At 37.8% G+C, this 22,453-nt stretch overlaps 1 protein-coding gene across 2 annotated transcripts; it reads right to left on the bottom strand.

Moving 5' to 3' along the window:
- Positions 1–214: 214 nt before the first annotated feature.
- Positions 215–21,248, bottom strand: LOC121949189 (Golgi reassembly-stacking protein 2-like). Of its 2 annotated transcripts, none has more exons than XM_042494808.1 (10): positions 21,089–21,248; positions 19,475–19,555; positions 19,179–19,382; positions 18,696–18,782; positions 18,481–18,611; positions 17,488–17,620; positions 17,274–17,406; positions 17,035–17,118; positions 16,819–16,914; positions 215–1,813 (listed from the first exon to the last, which is right to left on the bottom strand). In XM_042494808.1, the coding sequence occupies exons 1-10, from the start codon at positions 21,149–21,151 to the stop codon at positions 1,587–1,589; spliced, it is 1,239 nt and encodes a 412-aa protein (XP_042350742.1). In that variant the 5' UTR covers positions 21,152–21,248; the 3' UTR covers positions 215–1,586. The 2 variants fall into 2 exon arrangements, with proteins under 2 accessions (XP_042350742.1, XP_042350743.1); XM_042494809.1 differs by lacking the exon at positions 21,089–21,248 and adding an exon at positions 20,328–20,425.
- Positions 21,249–22,453: the final 1,205 nt, after the last annotated feature.

Here is a 22,453-nt window from a genome sequence, read left to right as displayed (position 1 = left end):
AGAATCAGCCTGTTCATTCTGAAGGTATCATACTTGACAATGCACTCCTCACTTAAGGCTGCAATCTGCAAGCATTTCTCCCCATTTTCTGAAATTACACTGACACTCTGTGGCTTTCTTTGGTACTGCATCATTACAGGGTGTACCAAGGATGCTTGCAACAGAGACCAGTAAAAGAGATGAGCACAAGAATAAGAGAGTGGAGACCAGAAGCTGAGATAGAGAAAATACATCAGTTTAATCAAGGTAACGATCTCACTTTACAAATTATTTATTTGTACAAAATCAAAACTGTCTTCTATATTTAACAGCTATAGTGCTGCAACAAGCAAACCTGCGTTTCTAAAAGAAATCCCCAGTAGTATAAGTTACTGCCCAGCCTTCCCCTGAAAACCCTCAGTAGTAAAGTTAGCCACAGAAAGCTCACAGTGGGACCTCTTTCTCTCCTCTTTTTTTTTTGTGTTACTTCACATTTTGTTTTGCATTCCCTCAGATCCATGGGGAGGCTTACCTCTATTATGAATATGGTATTACATGATTGCCACAGGTTGTAATTACTTTGTGTGGCTCAGTCACAAGTCTGCACTATTGCAGCAGTACAGAGCAGAGCGATTTGACCTGGTGCTCTCACCAACTGCTGCCACAGCTGATTGAGACAGACTGTAGCTGTGGTTTGGCTGTTAGGATTATGGCTGTGACAAGATAGTATAAATAATGGGAGTAGCACTATCTGCTATATGCAGAGTTGGTATGTTTGCAGTGAACTCACAGTTGTGCTAGCTGAGCATTGTAATGAAGCTACTGTAGTCCCAAAGTGGTTAACATAATCTGAGAAAGCATTAACAGGTGCAGTAAAGAGTAGTCACTGTACAGCTAAAGGAGCCATATCCATAGCATCATAGATACAACCATCACCTCTGTTGGAGCAATAACGACAGCCAGGCAGAGCAGCTGCACTCACAGGCAGTGGCTGCATACTGTTGAAGCTTGGCCTATTGAGAGGAATAATGAGCAATCATGTCCATTCATGATTTTTTTGAACTGTGCATTAGAACTGGACAGACACACTGACTCTTCCTGTGGATCAGAGGGACTGCAAAATCATTGCGAGGGAGCACAGAAGTAGTTCAAGAAAAATACCCCCACTGTGATCCTTTGGTTCCAAAAAATTAAAAAGATGCAAACAAACCGACTTGCACATCAAAAGTAATCTGTTTCCCACACGTGGTTTTTGAGCAAAGCTTGAAAAAGCCCACATAGTTTGTGTTAACACAGCTATTACTATTGTGTTATGAACTATATTTAAAAGTTGCTCAGCGAATATTAAACACTACTAGGAGATTTGAATGATTCTTGTAATTTTCTTTTTACTGCCATCAACAAACTGCTGTTAAGTTGCAGGAGCACTGCCTGATGCACACTCACGCTTCATGTGAGAAGACCAGCACCAGGTGCCAGTATCCTCCAGATACGGGAGGATACTGAAATGACAATTGTAACAGTGTGTGGGAGCAATTTGCCAATAGAGTGATGCGGCTCATAGACTGGCTATATTGTAAGCTGACAATCTTAAACCGCGCTCTCTGCTAAGATGAGTCTGCAGTTATTGTGATATTTATTGACTCAGAGGTGGCCACTGGTGATGGGATGGGGTTTCTGGTCAGTGAACTGTTCATTTGGATATTGGAGGAGGAATATGTTGTATCCATTGTAACAGCAGGAGGTGAATTAGCAGTGATTGGAGGAAGACCAAAGTCAGATGGAGGCAACATAACACCAGGGACCACAGCAGGCAGGGTGAGTGGTGGAAGACCTGTGGAGAATAAAAATCATAACTTAGAGTAAAGTAACCAGTCTCAAATGTTTAACATTTTGGTGATAGTTTTGTTTCTGCAAAAAATAACATTAAAAAGTCATAAGACTATAACATGAATATATCAAACAAAGAGATTGTATAGTATAGCATAAAATAAGTCATATAGTATGGCATAAAAAATTTAAAAAGTTAGTGTGTGTGGCATTTAAGATATACGTCATATATGGTGTGGCTTGAAAAGGCATGAAAGGACCATTGTGTGCCTTAAAATTATTAAAAATAGTAAATATACAAAAAGTTATTATCTAGAATGGCATAAAATTGTCAGGAAAAATGTCATACTATGCCTTAAAAACTTTGAAAATGACATTTTCCAAAAACAGTTGAAAAGTGCTAAAAACTACGTAAAATGGTCCACCGAGACACACCGTAGCAAAGATTGTTGCAAAAACAACCCAAAACACACTAATTTGGCATGTTGAAAAAATGACCAAAGAAGCAAGGCTATAGTATGGCAAAAATGTCAAAAAATGACATTTCCCAAAAACAGCTGTAAACTGCTAAAAACTACATAAAATAGCCTACAGAGACACACCATGCCATAAAATGTTGCAAAAATGGTAGAGAAAAACCCAATTTGGCATGTCGTCGAAAAAATGACCAAAGAAGCAAGGCTATAGTATGGCAAAAATGTCAAAAAATGACATTTCCCAAAAACAGCTGTAAACTGCTAAAAACTACTTAAAATAGCCTGCCAAGACATGCCATAGCAAAGATTGTTGCAAAAACAACCCAAAACACCCTAATTTGGCATGTCAAAAAATGACCAAAAAAGCAAGGCTATAGTATGGCAAAAATGTCAAAAAATGACATTTCCCAAAAAAACAGCTGTAAAACTGCTAAAAAACTACTTAAAATAGCCTGCCAAGACATGCCATAGCAAAGATGTTGCAAAAAAAAACCCAAAACACCTAATTTGGCATGTCGAAAAAAATGACAAAAAAAGCAAGGCTATAGTATGGCAAAAAATGGCAAAAAATGACATTTTCCAAATACAGCTGAAAAGTGCTAAAAGCTACTTAAAATAGCCTGCCAAGACATGCCATAGCAAAGATTGTTGCAAAAACAACCCAAAACACCCTAATTTGGCATGTCAAAAAATGACCAAAAAAGCAAGGCTATAGTATGGCAAAAATGTCAAAAATGACATTTCCCAAAAACAGCTGTAAACTGCTAAAAACTGCACTTAAATTGCCTGCTGAGACAAGCCATGGTATAAAATGTTGCAAAAGGGGTAGAAAACACCCCAATTTGGCATGTTGAAGAAATGACCAAAAAAGCAAGGCTATAGTATGGCAAAAATGTCAAAAAATGACATTTCCCAAAAACAGCTGTAAAAGTGCTAAAAACTACTTAAAATAGCCTGCCAAGACACGCCATAGCAAAGATTGTTGCAAAAAAACCCAAAACACACTAATGTGGCATGTCGAAAAAAAAATGACCAAAAAAGCAAGGCTATAGTATGGCAAAATGTCAAAAAATGACGTTTCCTAAAAACAACTGAAAAGTGCTAAAAGCTACTTCAAATAGCCTGCCAAGACACACCATAGCAAAGATTGTTGCAAAAAACAACCCAAAAACACACTAATGTGGCATGTCGAAAAAATGATCAAAAAAGCAAGGCTATAGTATGGCAAAAATGTCAAAAAATGACATTTCCCAAAAACACAGCTGTAAACTGCTAAAAACTACTTAAAATAGCCTGCCAAGACACACCATAGCAAAGAATGTTGCAAAAAAAAAACCCAAAAACCCCAATTTGGCATGTCGAAAAAATGACCAAAAAGCAAGGCTATAGTATGGCAAAATGTCAAAAAATGACATTTCCCAAAAAACAACTGAAAAGTGCTAAAAACTACTTCAAATAGCCTGCCAAGACACACCATATAGCAAAGATTGTTGCAAAAACAACCCAAAACACACAATTGGCATGTCGAAAAAAACATCAAAAAAGCAAGGCTATAGTATGGCAAAAATGTCAAAAAATGACATTTCCCAAAAACAGCTGTAAACTGCTAAAAACTACTTAAAATAGCCTGCCAAGACACACCATAGCAAAGATGGTTGCAAAAAAAACCCAAAACACCCCAATTTGGCATGTCGAAAAAATGACCAAAAAAGCAAGGCTATAGTATGGCAAAAAATGTCAAAAATGACATTTCCCAAAAACAGCTGAAAACTGCTAAAAACTGCACGAAATTGCCTGCTGAGACAAGCCATGGTAAAAATGTGTTGCAAAAGGGGTAGAAAACACCCCAATTTGGCATGTTGAAGAAATGACCAAAAAAGCAAGGCTATAGTATGGCAAAAATGTCAAAATGACATTTCCCAAAAAAAGCTGAAAACTGCTAAAAACTACTTAAAATAGCCTGCCAAGACATGCCATAGCAAAGATTGTTGCAAAAACAACCCAAAACATACTAATTTGGCATGTCGAAAAAATGACAAAAAAAAGCAAGGCTATAGTATGGCAAAAATGTCAAAAAATGACATTTCCAAAACAGCTGAAAAGTGCTAAAAACTACTTAAAATAGCCTGCCAAGACACGCCATAGCAAAGATGGTTGCAAAAAAAACCCAAAACACCCCAATTTGGCATGTCGAAAAAATGACCAAAGAAGCAAGGCTATAGTATGGCAAAAATGTCAAAAAATGACATTTCCCAAAAACAGTTGAAAACTGCTAAAAAAACTGCACGAAATTGCCTGCTGAGACAAGCCATGCAAAGAAATGTTGCAAAAGGGGTAGAAAAAAACACCCAAATTGGCATGTCGAAAAAATGACCAAAAAAGCAAGGCTATAGTATGGCAAAAATGTCAAAAAATGACATTTCCCAAAACAGCTGTAAAACTGCTAAAAACTACTAAAAATAGCCTGCAGAGACACACCATAGCAAAAATGTTGCAAAAAAAGAGAAAAACACCCAATTTGGCATGTCGAAAAAATGACCAAAAAAAAGCAAGGCTATAGTATGGCAAAAATGTCAAAAAATGACATTTCCCAAAAAACAGCTGTAAACTGCTAAAAAACTACTACTTAAAATAGCCTGCCAAGACATGCCATAGCAAAGATTGTTGCAAAAACAACCCAAAACACCCTAATTTGGCATGTCGAAAAAATGACCAAAAAAGCAAGGCTATAGTATGGCAAAAATGTCAAAAAATGACATTTCCCAAAAACAGCTGTAAACTGCTAAAAACTACTTAAAATAGCCTGCCAAGACATGCCATAGCAAAGATGTTGCAAAAACAACCCAAAACATACCAATTTGGCATGTCGAAAAAATGACAAAAAAAGCAAGGCTATAGTATGGCAAAATGGCAAAAAATGACATTTCCCAAAAACTGCTGAAAAGTGCTAAAAACTACTTAAAATAGCCTGCCAAGACATGCCATAGCAAAGATTGTTGCAAAAACAACCCAAAAAACACCTAATTTGGCATGTCGAAAAAATGACCAAAAAAGCAAGGCTATAGTATGGCAAAAATGTCAAAAAATGACATTTCCAAAAACAGCTGTAAACTGCTAAAAACTGCACGAAATTGCCTGCTGAGACAAGCCATAGCATAAATGTTGCAAAAGGGGTAGAAAACACCCCAATTTGGCATGTTCGAAAAAAATGACCAAAAAAGCAAGGCTATAGTATGGCAAAAATGTCAAAAAATGACATTTCCAAAAACAGCTGAAAACTGCTAAAAACTACTTAAAATAGCCTGCCAAGACATGCCATAGCAAAGATTGTTGCAAAAACAACCCAAAACACCCTAATTTGGCATGTCGAAAAAAAATGACAAAAAAAGCAAGGCTATAGTATGGCAAAAATGTCAAAAAATGACATTTTCCAAAAACAGCTGAAAAGTGCTAAAAGCTACTTAAAAATAGCCTGCCAAGACACGCCATAGCAAAGATGTTGCAAAAACAACCCAAAACACACCCATTTGGCATGTCGAAAAAAATGACCAAAAAAGCAAGGCTATAGTATGGCAAAAAAATGTCAAAAAATGACATTTCCAAAAACAGCTGAAAACTGCTAAAAACTACATTAAAATAGCCTGCCAAGACACACCCATAGCAAAGATGTTGCAAAAACAACCCAAAAACCCCAAATTTGGCATGTCGAAAAAATGACCAAAAAAGCAAGGCTATAGTATGGCAAAAATGTCAAAAAATGACATTTCCTAAAAACAACTGAAAAGTGCTAAAAACTACTTCAAATAGCCTGCCAAGACACACCATAGCAAAGATGTTGCAAAAAAAACCCAAAACACCCTAATGTGGCATGTCGAAAAAATGACCAAAAAAGCAAGGCTATAGTATGGCAAAAATGTCAAAAAATGACATTTCCCAAAAACAGCTGTAAACTGCAAAAACTACTTAAAATAGCCTGCCAAGACACACCATAGCAAAGATGTTGCAAAAAAAACCCAAAACACCCCAATTTGGCATGTCGAAAAAATGACCAAAGAAGCAAGGCTATAGTATGGCAAAAATGTCAAAAAATGACATTTCCAAAAACAGTTGAAAACTGCTAAAAACTACTTAAAATAGCCTGCCAGACAAGCCATGGCAAAAATGTTGCAAAAAAAGAAAACACCCCAATTTGGCATGTCGAAAAAATGACCAAAAAAGCAAGGCTATAGTATGGCAAAAATGTCAAAAAATGACATTTCCCAAAAACAGCTGTAAACTGCTAAAAAACTACTTAAAATAGCCTGCCAAGACATGCCATAGCAAAGATTGTTGCAAAAACAACCCAAAACACACTAATTTGGCATGTCGAAAAAATGACAAAAAAAAGCAAGGCTATAGTATGGCAAAAATGTCAAAAAATGACATTTTCCAAAAACAGCTGAAAAGTGCTAAAAACTACTTAAAATAGCCTGCCAAGACACGCCATAGCAAAGATGGTTGCAAAAAAACCCAAAACACCCCAATTTGGCATGTCGAAAAAATGACCAAAAAAGCAAGGCTATAGTATGGCAAAAATGTCAAAAAATGACATTTCCCAAAAACAGTTGAAAACTGCTAAAAACTACTTACGAAATAGCCTGCCAAGACACACCATAGCAAAAATGTTGCAAAAAACAGAAAACACACCCCAATTTGGCATGTCGAAAAAATGACAAAAAAGCAAGGCTATAGTATGGCAAAAATGTCAAAAAATGACATTTCCCAAAAACAGCTGAAAAGTGCTAAAAACTACTTCAAATAGCCTGCCAAGACACACCATAGCAAAGATTGTTGCAAAAAAAAACCCAAAACACACTAATGTGGCATGTCGAAAAAATGACCAAAAAAGCAAGGCTATAGTATGGCAAAAATGTCAAAAAATGACATTTCCCAAAAACAACTGAAAAGTGCTAAAAGCTACTTCAAATAGCCTGCCAAGACACACCATAGCAAAGATTGTTGCAAAAACAACCCAAAACACACTAATGTGGCATGTCGAAAAAATGACCAAAAAAGCAAGGCTATAGTATGGCAAAAATGTCAAAAAATGACATTTTCCAAAAACAGCTGTAAACTGCTAAAAAACTACTTAAAATAGCCTGCCAAGACACACCATAGCAAAGATGTTGCAAAAAAAACCCAAAACACCCCAATTTGGCATGTCGAAAAAATGACCAAAAAGCAAGGCTATAGTATGGCAAAAATGTCAAAAAATGACATTTCCAAAAAACAGTTGAAAACTGCTAAAAACTGCACGAAATTGCCTGCTGAGACAAGCCATGGCATAAAATGTTGCAAAAAAAGAAAAACACCCCAATTTTGGCATGTTGAAAAAATGACCAAAAAAGCAAGGCTATAGTATGGCAAAAATGTCAAAAAATGACATTTCCCAAAAAAGCTGTGAAAAGTGCTAAAAACTACTTAAAATAGCCTGCCAAGACATGCCATAGCAAAGATTGTTGCAAAAAACAACCCAAAAACACCCTATTTGGCATGTCGAAAAAAATGACAAAAAAGCAAGGCTATAGTATGGCAAAAATGTCAAAAAATGACATTTCCAAAAACAGCTGAAAAGTGCTAAAAACTACTTAAAATAGCCTGCCAAGACATGCCATAGCAAAGATTGTTGCAAAAAAAACCCAAAACACACTAATTTGGCATGTCGAAAAAATGACAAAAAAAGCAAGGCTATAGTATGGCAAAAATGTCAAAAATGACATTTCCCAAAAACAACTGAAAAGTGCTAAAAGCTACTTAAAATAGCCTGCCAAGACACACCATAGCAAAGAGATTGTTGCAAAAAAAACCAAAAAACACACTAATTTGGCATGTCGAAAAAATGACCAAAAAAGCAAGGCTATAGTATGGCAAAAATGTCAAAAAATGACATTTCCAAAAAACAGCTGAAAACTGCTAAAAACTACTTAAAATAGCCTGCCAAGACACACCATAGCAAAGATGTTGCAAAAAAAACCCAAAAACACCCCAATTTGGCATGTCGAAAAAATGACCAAAAAAGCAAGGCTATAGTATGGCAAAAATGTCAAAAAATGACATTTCCCAAAAACAGCTGAAAAACTGCTAAAAACTACACGAAATAGCCTGCCAAGACAAGCCATAGCAAAATGTTGCAAAAAAACCCAAAACACCCCAATTTGGCATGTCGAAAAAATGACCAAAAAAGCAAGGCTATAGTATGGCAAAAATGTCAAAAAATGACATTTCCCAAAAACAGCTGAAAAGTGCTAAAAACTACTTAAAATAGCCTGCCAAGACACACCATAGCATAAAATGTTGCAAAAACAAAAAAACACCCACTAATTGGCATGTCGAAAAAATGACCAAAAAAGCAAGGCTATAGTATGGCAAAATGTCAAAAAATGACATTTCCAAAAACAGCTGTAAACTGCTAAAAACTACTTAAAATAGCCTGCCAAGACATGCCATAGCAAAGAGATTGTTGCAAAAAAACCCAAAACACACTAATTTGGCATGTCGAAAAAATGACCAAAAAAGCAAGGCTATAGTATGGCAAAAATGTCAAAAAATGACATTTCCAAAAACAGCTGAAAAGTGCTAAAAGCTACTTAAAATAGCCTGCCAAGACACACCATAGCAAAGATGTTGCAAAAAAAACCCAAAACACCCCAATTTGGCATGTCGAAAAAATGACCAAAAAAGCAAGGCTATAGTATGGCAAAAATGTCAAAAAATGACATTTCCCAAAAACAGCTGAAAACTGCTAAAAACTACTTAAAATAATTGCCTGCCAAGACACAGCCATAGCAAAATGTTGCAAAAAAAGACCCAAAACACCCCAATTTGGCATGTCGAAAAAAATGACCAAAAAAGCAAGGCTATAGTATGGCAAAAATGTCAAAAAATGACATTTCCCAAAAAACAACTGAAAAGTGCTAAAAGCTACTTCAAATAGCCTGCCAAGACATGCCATAGCAAAGATTGTTGAAAAACAACCCAAAAACACACTAATTTGGCATGTCGAAAAAATGACAAAAAAGCAAGGCTATAGTATGGCAAAAATGTCAAAAAATGACATTTCCAAAAAACAGCTGAAAAGTGCTAAAAACTACTTAAAATAGCCTGCCAAGACATGCCATAGCAAAGATTGTTGCAAAAAAAACCCAAAACACACCCAATTTGGCATGTCGAAAAAATGACAAAAAAGCAAGGCTATAGTATGGCAAAAATGTCAAAAAATGACATTTCCAAAAACAGCTGAAAAGTGCTAAAAACTACTTAAAATAGCCTGCCAAGACACGCCATAGCAAAGATGGTTGCAAAAAAAAACCCAAAACACCCCAATTTGGCATGTCGAAAAAATGACCAAAAAAGCAAGGCTATAGTATGGCAAAAATGTCAAAAAATGACATTTCCCAAAAACAGTTGAAAACTGCTAAAAACTACTTAAAATAGCCTGCTGAGACAAGCCATAGCATAAAATGTTGCAAAAAAAAAACCCAAAAACACCCCAATTTGGCATGTTGAAAAAATGACCAAAAAAGCAAGGCTATAGTATGGCAAAAATGTCAAAAAATGACATTTCCCAAAAACAGCTGAAAACTGCTAAAAACTACATAAAATAGCCTGCCAAGACATACCATAGCAAAGATTGTTGCAAAAAACAACCCAAAACACACTAATTTGGCATGTCGAAAAAATGACAAAAAAAGCAAGGCTATAGTATGGCAAAAATGTCAAAAAATGACATTTCCCAAAAACAGCTGTAAACTGCTAAAAACTACTTAAAATAGCCTGCCAAGACATGCCATAGCAAAGATTGTTGCAAAAACAACCCAAAACACACTAATTTGGCATGTCGAAAAAATGACAAAAAAAGCAAGGCTATAGTATGGCAAAAATGTCAAAAAATGACATTTCCCAAAAACAGCTGAAAACTGCTAAAAACTACTTAAAATAGCCTGCCAAGACACACCATAGCAAAGATGGTTGCAAAAAAAACCCAAAACACCCCAATTTGGCATGTCGAAAAAATGACCAAAAAAGCAAGGCTATAGTATGGCAAAAATGTCAAAAAATGACATTTCCCAAAAACAGCTGAAAAACTGCTAAAAACTACTTAAAATAGCCTGCCAAGACATGCCATAGCAAAGATTGTTGCAAAAACAACCCAAAAACACACTAATTTGGCATGTCGAAAAAATGACCAAAAAAGCAAGGCTATAGTATGGCAAAAATGTCAAAAAATGACATTTCCCAAAAACAGCTGAAAAGTGCTAAAAACTACTTAAAATAGCCTGCCAAGACATGCCATAGCAAAGATTGTTGCAAAAACAACCCAAAAACACACTAATTTGGCATGTCGAAAAAATGATCAAAAAAGCAAGGCTATAGTATGGCAAAAATGTCAAAAAATGACATTTCCCAAAAACAGCTGTAAAAACTGCTAAAAACTACTTAAAATAGCCTGCCAAGACACACCATAGCAAAAATGGTTGCAAAAAAAACCCAAAAACACCCCAATTTGGCATGTCGAAAAAATGACCAAAAAGCAAGGCTATAGTATGGCAAAAATGTCAAAAAATGACATTTCCCAAAAACAGTTGAAAACTGCTAAAAAACTACTTAAAATAGCCTGCTGAAGACAAGCCATATAAAATGTTGCAAAAAAGACCCCACCCAATTTGGCATGTCGAAAAAATGACCAAAAAAGCAAGGCTATAGTATGGCAAAAATGTCAAAAAATGACATTTCCTAAAAACAACTGAAAAGTGCTAAAAGCTACTTCAAATAGCCTGCCAAGACACACCATAGCAAAGATTGTTGCAAAAACAACCCAAAACACACTAATGTGGCATGTCGAAAAAAATGACCAAAAAAGCAAGGCTATAGTATGGCAAAAATGTCAAAAAATGACATTTCCCAAAAACAGCTGTAAAACTGCTAAAAACTACTTAAAATAGCCTGCCAAGACATGCCATAGCAAAGATTGTTGCAAAAAAACCCAAAACACCCCAATTTGGCATGTCGAAAAAATGACCAAAAAAGCAAGGCTATAGTATGGCAAAAATGTCAAAAAATGACATTTCCCAAAAACAGTTGAAAACTGCTAAAAACTGCACGAAAAATGCCTGCTGAGACACAGCCATGGCATAAAATGTTGCAAAAACAAGAAAACACCCCATTTGGCATGTTGAAAAAATGACCAAAAAAGCAAGGCTATAGTATGGCAAAAATGTCAAAAAATGACATTTCCCAAAACAACTGAAAACTGCTAAAAGCTACTTAAATATAGCCTGCCAAGACATGCCATAGCAAAGATGTTGCAAAAACAACCCAAAACACACTAATTTGCATGTCGAAAAAATGACCAAAAAAGCAAGGCTATAGTATGGCAAAAATGTCAAAAAATGACATTTCCCAAAACAGCTGTAAAAGTGCTAAAAACTACTTAAAATAGCCTGCCAAGACACACCATAGCAAAGATGTTTGCAAAAAAAAACCAAAAACACCCCAATTTGGCATGTCGAAAAAATGACCAAAAAAGCAAGGCTATAGTATGGCAAAAATGTCAAAAAATGACATTTCCCAAAAACAGTTGAAAACTGCTAAAAACTACACGAAATAGCCTGCCAGACAACCATGGTATAAAATGTTGCAAAAACAAGAAAACACCCCAATTTGGCATGTCGAAAAAATGACCAAAAAGCAAGGCTATAGTATGGCAAAAATGTCAAAAAATGACATTTTCCAAATACAGCTGAAAAGTGCTAAAAGCTACTTAAAATAGCCTGCCAAGACACGCCATAGCAAAGATGGTTGCAAAAAAACCCCAAAACACCCCAATTTGGCATGTCGAAAAAATGACCAAAGAAGCAAGGCTATAGTATGGCAAAAATGTCAAAAAATGACATTTCCCAAAAACAGCTGTAAACTGCTAAAAACTACTTAAAATAGCCTGCCAAGACATGCCATAGCAAAGATTGTTGCAAAAAAACCCAAAACACGCTAATACGGCATGTCAAACAAATGACCAAAAAAGCAAGGCTATAGTATGGTCTTGTGTATAAAAATTACACAAAATAACCTGCTGAGACAAGCCATGGTATAAAATTTTGCAAAAGCAGAACCAAAACACCCCAATTTGGCATGTCGAAAAAATAAACAAAAAAGTAGGGCAAAAATTTCAAAATATGGCATTTCCCATAAACAACTGAAAACAGTTGAAAACTGCATAAAAGAGCGTGTCGTGGTGTGCCGTAGCATAGAACGTTGCAGAATGCAAAAATGTCCAAAAACCCTCAAAAACCAAAACCAAATATGGCATGTCGAAAAATGACCAAAAAAGCAATACTATATGCAAAATATGACATTTCAAAAAAAGAGTTGAAAACCATGTAAAATAGCCTGTCGATACACAACATAGCATAGAATGTCGCATAAACTGCCAAAAAACACCCTAATATGGCATGTCGAAAAAACGACTGTAAATGCCATACTCTAGTATGACATCTATACGTCACACTGCCCACAGAAGACATTCTGCATCCTGAATGACCCATCTCACTGTGATTGTCACCTGTTTGACCCCCTCCGCTGGTGAAAGGCTTACAGAGGAATCAAAGCGTGCACAAACATGCTTCTGTTTCAAAGCTGTCACGAACCTGAACACTGCACAAAAACACAGCACATCTTGAGAAGCACTTTATATACTCCATGTGCAATACTATATATATATGAAGGTACTCTGTATGCACGTATGTGAGAATGATTGGGTGTATGTTTTTGCATGTTGGTATTTTTTAAAACAATTTATTGTTTTTTACTATTTATTTTATACACTTTTTTGTGCGCCGCTCAGCAGAGTAAAAGACTGCTGTTGTATTAATCTCTACAATGACAATAAAAATCTTCTGATCATAATTCTGATGATTGAGTTGTTTTTGATGACATACAAGAATATAACGATTTGGAGTCATTTTTGATTACATACTATACTATGACGTTTTTAGGTCATTTTTGATTACATACTATACTATGACGTTTTTAGGTCATTTTTGAGGAAATACTATACTATGACGTTTTTGAACCATTTTGTGTCATTTTTAGTCTTTCTTATGGGAAAACACATACTATAGTATGAAAAATGTGAACGTATGACATATCCCAAAAACAGCAGACAACCACATAGTATAGCATATCAAGACATGTCACAGTATAGAATGTCTAATAAACATCTAAAACACCCTAATATGGCATGTTGGAAAAATGACCAAAAACTTCATAGTATAGTATAGTATAAATTATGATGCATCCAAAAAACAGCTGAAAAGTATATAAAAATAGCATGTCAAGACCCTAGACTGTAAATAAAGAAGGACGACATGCCCCCACTTATTCCTGCTATGCTGAAGTGAGGTTAAAATGGATGTGCACAGTAGCAATTTCTGTGTCATAGTATAGTATGTCGAAAAGTGACAAAATATGGCATACCCAAAAACCAGATGAAAACCACATAGTACAGCACGCTGGTTTTCATAGTGGGGGATACAAGCCCCTGGGGGGCTGCCAGGGGGCCTTGGAAACTTTGAGGGGAAAAAAGGACGATGCCCTCATCCTGCTTGACGCCACCTTCTACTGCCACTATTATGAGTCATGCCTCCACTATTAATATATGCATGGGACTCTTATCAGCACCTGTAATATCTGCATTTAACATCATATGCTGTGGCATCGGTGGCTGAGTGGATAAAGCAGGTGCCCCATGAATGTAGGCAGTGTCCTTGCCGCAGCGGCCTTGGGTTCAACTCCCACTTGAGGCCCTTTGCTGCATGTCGCCTGCTAAAAACAATGGAATGATATTCAAAAGACATGTAATCATCAAATCATAAAACAAGGATGGTTGCTGTACCTCTTCCTTTTCTACCTGACCTGGAGGAGAATGAAAAGTTGTAATTTGGTGGTGCTCCATCCGTGCAGAGCCATGTCTCAGTTAAAAACATACAGTCAAGATTATTATCTAAAATCAAGTCATTTATAATAAAAGATTTGTTTAAAAGCGATCTCACATTTAAAAGTGCCATATTCACGGTCAGTGGTGAGGTTTTCTTGTGTTTAGCAGGTGGTTTGTGTGTGTATACAGGTATGAGATTATTAAAATTCACTCCATTTGATCTTTTTGTGTTTTGTCTGGTGGTGATTATGACAGGGATTATTGAACAGTTTCTGGATGCTGGTTTACTGCAGGGGGAACTGGTGGTGCTATGGAGGGTAGTGGAGCGTGTACCATGTTCTCATGAGGTTGGTAGTCAATCACATGATGCTGTGGATGATGACGATGATGATGAGCCAAGGTGGTCTGTAGCATGCTGATTGTGGTATGGTGTAAGATGGTGAAGTTTATGTTAAGCAGCGACGCACCCCGAAGATTTAGATGGAGGTCATCACGTGCAAAAGATTCCCTTTGTTCCCATAAAAGATTCAAATTGTCAATGAAAGGGCGACCTCTAGCTCACCTGCAAGAGTGTGCGCCCCATATGCTGAGGCCTTTGCAGTGGCCCGGGTTTGATTCAAGCCTGGTGCCCTTTGCTGTGTGTCATTCAAGCTCTCTCTTCCACATTTCTGTCAATCTACAACCGTACTATAAAATAATGGGAAAATCCCCTGAAAAATAATTGTAAAAAAAAAAAAATATCAATAAAAAAGCCTGTGCTCCGATGATGATTGTAGTGAGCCGTGAGACCTGGCCGGGTAGAGATCCCGCCGGACAGAGGTGATGACTGAGTTCTGGACATAGGGCGTACCAATGACCCGGCCGTAGGAGGATTTGTCCATGTGGTGCACAAGAGAGCACGAGTCATGTGGTGGGCAGAGGTGGGCACAGGCTACAAAAGCAGGAGCATGCTGCTAGATGAGCTGAACACATTTTACACTCGCTTTGACCTTCTCAGTAAGGTCTCAGCCATGAAGTCTAAGCCGCCTTCAGAGGACGGGCCACCCTCAGTGACAACAGCAGATGTGGGAAAACTCCTGCTGAGAGTGAACATAAACAAGTCTGCCAGCCCAGATAATATTCCTGGAGGTGTACTAAAAACTTGTGCCGATCAGCCTGTTAATGTTATAATTGACATTTTTAACATCTCGCTGTCACAAGAGACCGTTCCCTCCTGCTTCAAGACAGCCATCGTTGTTCCTGTGCCTAAAAAGTGATGAAGTGCTTTGAGAAACTGTTCCTCCAGCACATCAAAGACAACATCCCTGCCAGCCTGGACCCTCACCAGTATGCTTGCAAAACCAACAGATCCACAGAGAACGCCCTATCTACATCATATCTTCAATCAGTCTTCACTCACCTGGAAAATAAGAGCATCTTCATAAGCGTACTGTTTGTTGACTTCAGCTCAGCATTCAACACAATGTCTCCCATGAAGCTGATTGGAAAACTTAAACCTCTTGGCTTCAGTACAGTACTCTGCAACCAGATACTGGACTTCCGCAAATGCAGACCCCAGAGAGTTTGAACTGGCAGTCACATCTCCTATACATTGGTGCTCAACAACGGAGCCCCCCAGGGCTGTGTGCTCAGCCCCCTCCAGTTCACACTGTACACCCATTACTGCACTCCCAGACATCAGGAGAAGTCTATTGTGAAGTACACGGACGACACCACCATCATCGGCTGTATTACAAACAACAATGAAAGTTCGTACCGGAAGGAAATCAACAATCTTGCAGAGCGGTGCACAGAGAACAACCTACTGCTCAACATCAGTAAAACCAAGGATCTGACTGTTGATTTTTAGAAAGAAGGAGGCTAAGACACACACTCCTGTCTACATCAGTGAAGCTGAGGTGGAGCAGGTGAAAAGCTATAGGTTCCTTGGAAATACCATCACTGAGAACCTATTATCATCACATATCACCACCCAAGTTAAAAAAACAAAGAAAAGGATCTACTTCCTACGGAAACTTAGGAACGCTGAACTCCAGAGCAAGATCCTGGTGAACTTCTGCAGAGGAGCAATAGAAAGCATACTGACTGGAAACATCCCAAACTGGCATGGTTCATGCACGACCCAGGACGGGAGGGCTCTACAGCAGATGATTAAAAGGATATTGAAAGACAGCAGCCACCCCAGCCACAGTCTGTTCACCCTGCTGCCATCTAGGGAAAAGATACGGAAGTATCTGCTGCCGGTCTATCAGACTAAGGAGCAGCTTTGTTCTCCAGGCTGTGAGAACCCTGAACTCCTCCTTCGACTCCACAGGATAAGGCAGGATCAAATTTTTAAAAAAAACAAAATTTAAATTTTGTTTTTTGCTGTTGATTGATTGATCTGTCCTATCTGAGAGAGACAAAAATGCTAAAACAATAATCTTAAAAAAATCTTTAAAAAAAAGTTCATCCTAAGTTTTCTTCTTTCATGGGATTTGCAAACACAAAAAAATATACAGAATAACTCCAGACCCATCAGGATAAGTTACACTAAGTGCACGGAAGTGAACAAAACAATACCTGCATGTTGCGATCCACCAGCCGCAGGTGGCAAGGTGATATTTAGATTTGGTAAATGAGGAAAGGGTGGAAGACCTCCAGGTAAGGGCATTAAACCTGTGAGACAAATAGACAATGCTAGGTTAACAGGCATTGTCATGCAAGTTTGGCCTCAGGGCAGCTTACTGTGGTGCCTCACCCGAGAAGCTACAACCTCTCAAAATAATTTCTACTGACCTGGCAGTGTGGCTGCAGGACTCACAGACAGGGGAGTGCCTTGTGAGGAGGGGACGTGGCTGGACAGCGGGACGTTAGGAGCACCTGGAACATTTTTTCACAAAACTGTTGTCTGTTTGCACTGTTTATTCATTTTAGTTCTTCAAGTAACATCTTGTTGAATTTTCTAATGCATTTTACTTTATCTGCAATAGCTAGGCCAACAGTATATTTGGAACAGTCAGAGGTTAACTATGTACCTGTCTGTAGATCGCTGACAACAGCAGTCAGGTTAGAGCTCACTGACAAACTGGCGACTGACTGCTCCAATCCAGTCGAAGCAGAGGAAGACACAACAAGTGGAACAGTTGGGATGACAGCAGAGAGATGGACCTGGTAACCAAAATTACGTAACCTCAGGACATATTCACAAGATCTGGAAACAATTATTTTTTTCTTTATATGATGAGCTACCTCTGTGAAGCCATCTTTAGGAAGACTGGCTGGTTCACTGGGAGTCTGTGCGGGCAAACTGATTTTCCTGCCCTCTCCAAATGGCTGAGTAGGTATCCTGTGCAGGTAGCCATAACCAATCCCACATCCGAGACTGAGGAGAGAAATATTTAAGAGTTCACCCTCCACTCTGGGAGATCCAAATTGCAAGACACGTCCCAAAAAAATAATCTGGTAAAATAGTCTTGACAGCATTCAACAATTTAACAACCTGTCCATTAAGTGACTGCTTTCCAAAAAAACATGTGATGTTGAGTCCAGTTATCATTAGACAGGACAATCAGTTTCATTTTAAGCTTCTATTATCTATTTACTATTTATATTTAACGGAAATTAGACATTTCTATTAACTTCATGCTGACTAAAAACTAAATGCTTACTTAACTGCTTAATGCTAAAAATGTATGAAAATGTTAATTTTCTTTAAAAATCTCCTGTTAGAATCTTAATTACATAGCACATTAAAAACAGTTCTAAATATCATTTGTAAAAATATTCAATCAACAACTGAAAAAAAAAAAATTAAAACTATCAAACTGAAACCAAAGATAAATTATGGCCTTAAGCAGAAAGAAATCTGCATACACACAGACCCCAAAAAAACCCAACACTTACAATGACTTACAATACCAGTTTATTCTCATTGTAAAAAGTATCCTAATAAATACCTGACAATTTTATCAGGTAAACTCAAGAAACATTTATTGTTAAAATTATGCTATTGGGAATTATTTTGAGTCATTATTTCACAGTGCTGTGTGTGCTTTAGCCACATGAGCCTTTTGGAGGGAGTGCGCAGTGTGTTGTTGAAGGTACATTTTGCAGGATTTTCCAAATAAATAATACAGACTCATATGCAGTGAGTGCAAACATTTTTCTGAATGATATAAAACAATATTATACCAATATCAATGGTTTTCAACTGGCAACAGAGATACAGCTCAGTCCTCCTACCTGCCCTCTCCACCCCAGCTGCAGTTTGGAGTGATGACCACCTCGCGGCAGTTGTCTGTATCTGTGTTGTATACATAAAGCTTCAAGTCCTTCCCCTCATGGGTTTCAACCACAGAGAACAGATCTTCGCCCTGTTGAAAGAACAGAGTTACCAAGAGATGTACATGTGTTGCAAACTTAAAGTCAGTGTTACTACTGATCTGCAGAGCAAGTACCTCACACATGATGGCGTCAGCTCCTATAATGTAGTCAGTATGGGCCCTCAAACCAGCCATGGCTGCAGGGGAGTTTGGCTCCACTTCCTGGACTCCGACATCATGAATGAATTAACATATTAGGAATTACTTATATTTGATCTTTCAGTGCCGATATCGATTAACAAAGTTTTTTGTTGTAATTTCGTTATATTCCAAATTCTAAATATTGACAAAAAGATTTTCATTTTTATTGTAAATGCATATTGGTTCCAAATATCGGTTATCGGTCTCATTAAATACTGATAATCGATATCGGCCCTGAAAAATCAATATCGACCGACCTTATACTGACCCTATAAGAATGTTAATGCCAACTCTGTGATGCTCAGTATACAGTATTTATCAACCTAGTTAAAATATTGTACTTCTAAGCTTGTGAATGGTTAAACGGGATGTGTGAGCAGCTTTTAGGATATGTCCTCATCAGCCCGGCACACTCACCAAAACATGCCAAACATTTTCATTGGCACCCTCAAAGCTGCAGAAGCGAATGCTGACTCCCAGCAGCCCCTGCCCGCCCCACATGTTGCTTGGTGTGACGGTTGTCTCCCTCACTGCCAGCGTCTTGCTGCTGTATAACATTATCTTAATGGGCCTCTCCACGTTCACCTTCAGCAACTCTTTTAGAGTGTCATTGTCCTTGTTCTGCCAGAGATCAGAACAGTCACATCATCTGTCATAAAGCAGTCATCTGTTGTTGATAAAGCAGGTTATTATTACCATTATAGTAAACTTACCAGTCGAGTGTCACTAATGGAAATGATGAAATCAAAGAAAGGCTCTAGTCCTGCACAGTGACCAGGGGAATTCTCTTGCACCTGTAAAATCACAAAGGTAGGACAATATAGCCACACAGACAGGAAGAAACACAATAATGTGTTCTTTATTGTAGGTTGCATTTTATGAACAAAAATCAGCAATGCTTGACACTGTTGGACATTGTGCTGCGTTAGAGTACAATATTATTATCATAATGAAGAAATGCCAACATCTGCTTGATGTTTACACTGACTGGACCGGTGCTACAGTATCTGCTCCTATAATATCTAATCAGCCAACTCATTACAATGTGGGTTTACAGTATGAATAGGAGAGTCTCTGAATACATTGACCCTGGGAGTCATTAGCATACAGCCGCTGAAGACCACTGAGGCTCCACTGGGCACAGCCTGACCAAAGCTGGGCACTCAATGATTGGAAAAACATCAGACATCAGTCTAACAAATCTTTATTTGTGCAGCCACATGCAGATGCTAGGTTCAGCATTTGGTGTATACAAAATTAAACCAATCCTCAACAGTGAAGTTAAAGAAAATATTGGTTGTTTGGGATGTTTGCCAATTTCATTGATTGTGCTAATATTTCTGCAGACTACACAGTGTTCTGTAAAATGTCAGTCAAAGCTGCAGCCTCAATTTTTAATAATTTCTCAGTGATACATTTTTATCATTCTTTATTTGCATCTGTGACTGAGGGGGCTGTTAAAAATTGCAAGGGGGCAATTGGGCAATTCTTTTCACTAAATAAAATGAATTAATTAAACCATATAATAGCCTCAGAAGACTTTAATAACAATGTAACACAGTATACCTGAAGTATCCATGGAGCACCTGTGTGTGAACACCACAAAGACCCAGCAGAGCTTCTACTCTTTTATCTTCTTACTTATTTTCCATTCCTGCCAGTATATCCTCCTAAATTTTTTTGTATTAGTACTTTTACTGAAAAACAGGATGTTAAGTCTTCCTCCACCACTGAAAAAGAGTTAACATTAAAGAGAAAGTTCATAACCTTATGGTTTTAAAAGCAAGAACTTTTCTAAAAGAATGCACACACACTTATCCCCGCTGGTTATACACAGCAGATAGTAACCACACCGGTTTTTCTTGCAACAAGGTAGTAGTAAACAGGATATTATCTGTTTGTTTTAAGACTGCCCATGCTAATACTAATTCAGCATGTCAAGGCATATGAATCCATGCAGATTAAAAACAACCTGACAGATCAGCTAATACATGAAATGATAAGCATGACAGGCTCACAGGTAAATGACATGATACTTAAACAAATGTGAGGTGTAACACCACCTGAATTACAAACACATTCATTCACATATCTTCACTACTCGATGACAGCTCGTTGGTACAGGCGATCAGCGGTTACCGAAACCTCTAAAATATCCACGTCTAATAACATCCCTTAATTATCAATTATATAATATTTGGCTGCAGAACAAGCTAAATGATCGGCGATCAGAGCCTCCTCCTCTGTGTCTCTGCAGCTAACAGCAGGTCTCTCTGCCTCCACTGTCAATAATCTGCGTTTCTGCGGGTCCTGAAAGCTGATCTTACTCTGAGGACGTGGTAGCCTTCAGTCCCCCCGCCGGGTATTTCGACGCTTGGAGACCCTCCCATGTTTCCCTGGATGTTTGTATCAGGGTGGGCTCGCTGTGTGAGTTAGCAGGTGGCTCTCCGCAAAATCATGTCCGTGACAGAGCCGTGTTTCCTGCGGTTCCTGGTTCCTAGCACTTCCGCTGTACTGCTGCAGCCCTCTGTGGCTGCTGTTAGATGACAACATCACTCTCTGCTGCACGGATTTAAATGAAGTTCATAATCATCCAGCTGTATATATTAGACTAGGGCTGGAGGACAGAGCTGTTTCTGAGTCTTCTGCAAAGCTGCTATTTGAACTGCCTTAGGGGCCCACACCCTCAGGATCCCCATGTGTCTGAGGATCACTGGATGTTTTCATGCAACTGCTTTTGCAAAAGGGAAATCCTACAGATAATTTAATAAAGGATAGTCCTGCTTGTGGGTTGTATAGAAGTCCTTTTTTATATATCTTAATCCTTTAAGAATGTGGCAAATTGGCTTAATTTCTTTTAAAAACATAAGAACATAATGAGCAACTTCAGAAAAAATGACCCACAAATTAGGAAAAAAAATAATAAAAAAAGTGCAAAAAAACACTAATTGAAAATTAGCAAACAAACACACAAATAAAAACAAACAAACAAACGACAAAAATAACAGGAACATGACCTGGAAAATCTGCTTACAAATTATAATTATTCTGCAAAAAAAGATATATAATTATGATTATTTAAAAATTATTTCCAAAATCTACTTATTTTTTGTAATTTGTAGGACATTTCTTGCCAAGTTGCTCATTGCCCATGTTTTTGAAAGAAATCAAACAATTTTGCATAGGCTTCAATGATTTAAATACTTTTGAAAGGCATGTGAGAGCTGCACAAGAAATGCGATGTTGATTCAGGTTTCAAAATGTTAATTATTTTATGTAAGGGACTTAACTTATCAGAGGAAAGGAGTGGCTGGGCTGTGACTTTATTTTGACACTCTGGGAGCTACAAATAGTTTTCACTGGTCGTCCCTGAATGAATGGGGCAAAATGCATGCATCCACCATAAATCAACCCTAACAATTAAAAAAAAAAAAAAGAAGTTGTGGTACTGGATGCAATGAGAAAACTGCACGAGTGAGAGTTGTCACCATAAAAAACAGCAAAAAGCAATCACATCACCATTACACAAGCTGTGTGTGCACTTCAGCAATATATGGGTGCATGACAGTCGGCCATCCTACCACACAAAACCCATAAATTTTAACAAGCCTTCACATCACATTGCTTGCATGAGGTTCTGGGCGTAGTGTAAAGACACCAACTTAGATTTTGTGGGAGATGAGTAATGAGCC

Source organism: Plectropomus leopardus, chromosome 10, assembly GCF_008729295.1.
Source record: "Plectropomus leopardus isolate mb chromosome 10, YSFRI_Pleo_2.0, whole genome shotgun sequence".
Classification (NCBI taxonomy): domain Eukaryota; kingdom Metazoa; phylum Chordata; class Actinopteri; order Perciformes; family Serranidae; genus Plectropomus; species Plectropomus leopardus.
This window is presented reverse-complemented; position numbering and strand designations above follow the sequence as displayed.

Excerpts from the sequence above, each read along its gene's own strand:
- LOC121949189 (XM_042494808.1), bottom strand. The coding sequence starts at position 21,151 with ATGGGAGGGTCTCCAAGCGTCGAAATACCCGGCGGGGGGACTGAAGGC. Across the intron at positions 19,383-19,474 it reads CCATTAGTGACACTCGACTG|AACAAGGACAATGACACTCT; the intron begins GTAAGTTTACTA and ends GATCTCTGGCAG. Across the intron at positions 17,621-18,480 it reads AGCTGGGGTGGAGAGGGCAG|TCTCGGATGTGGGATTGGTT; the intron begins GTAGGAGGACTG and ends TTCTCTCCTCAG.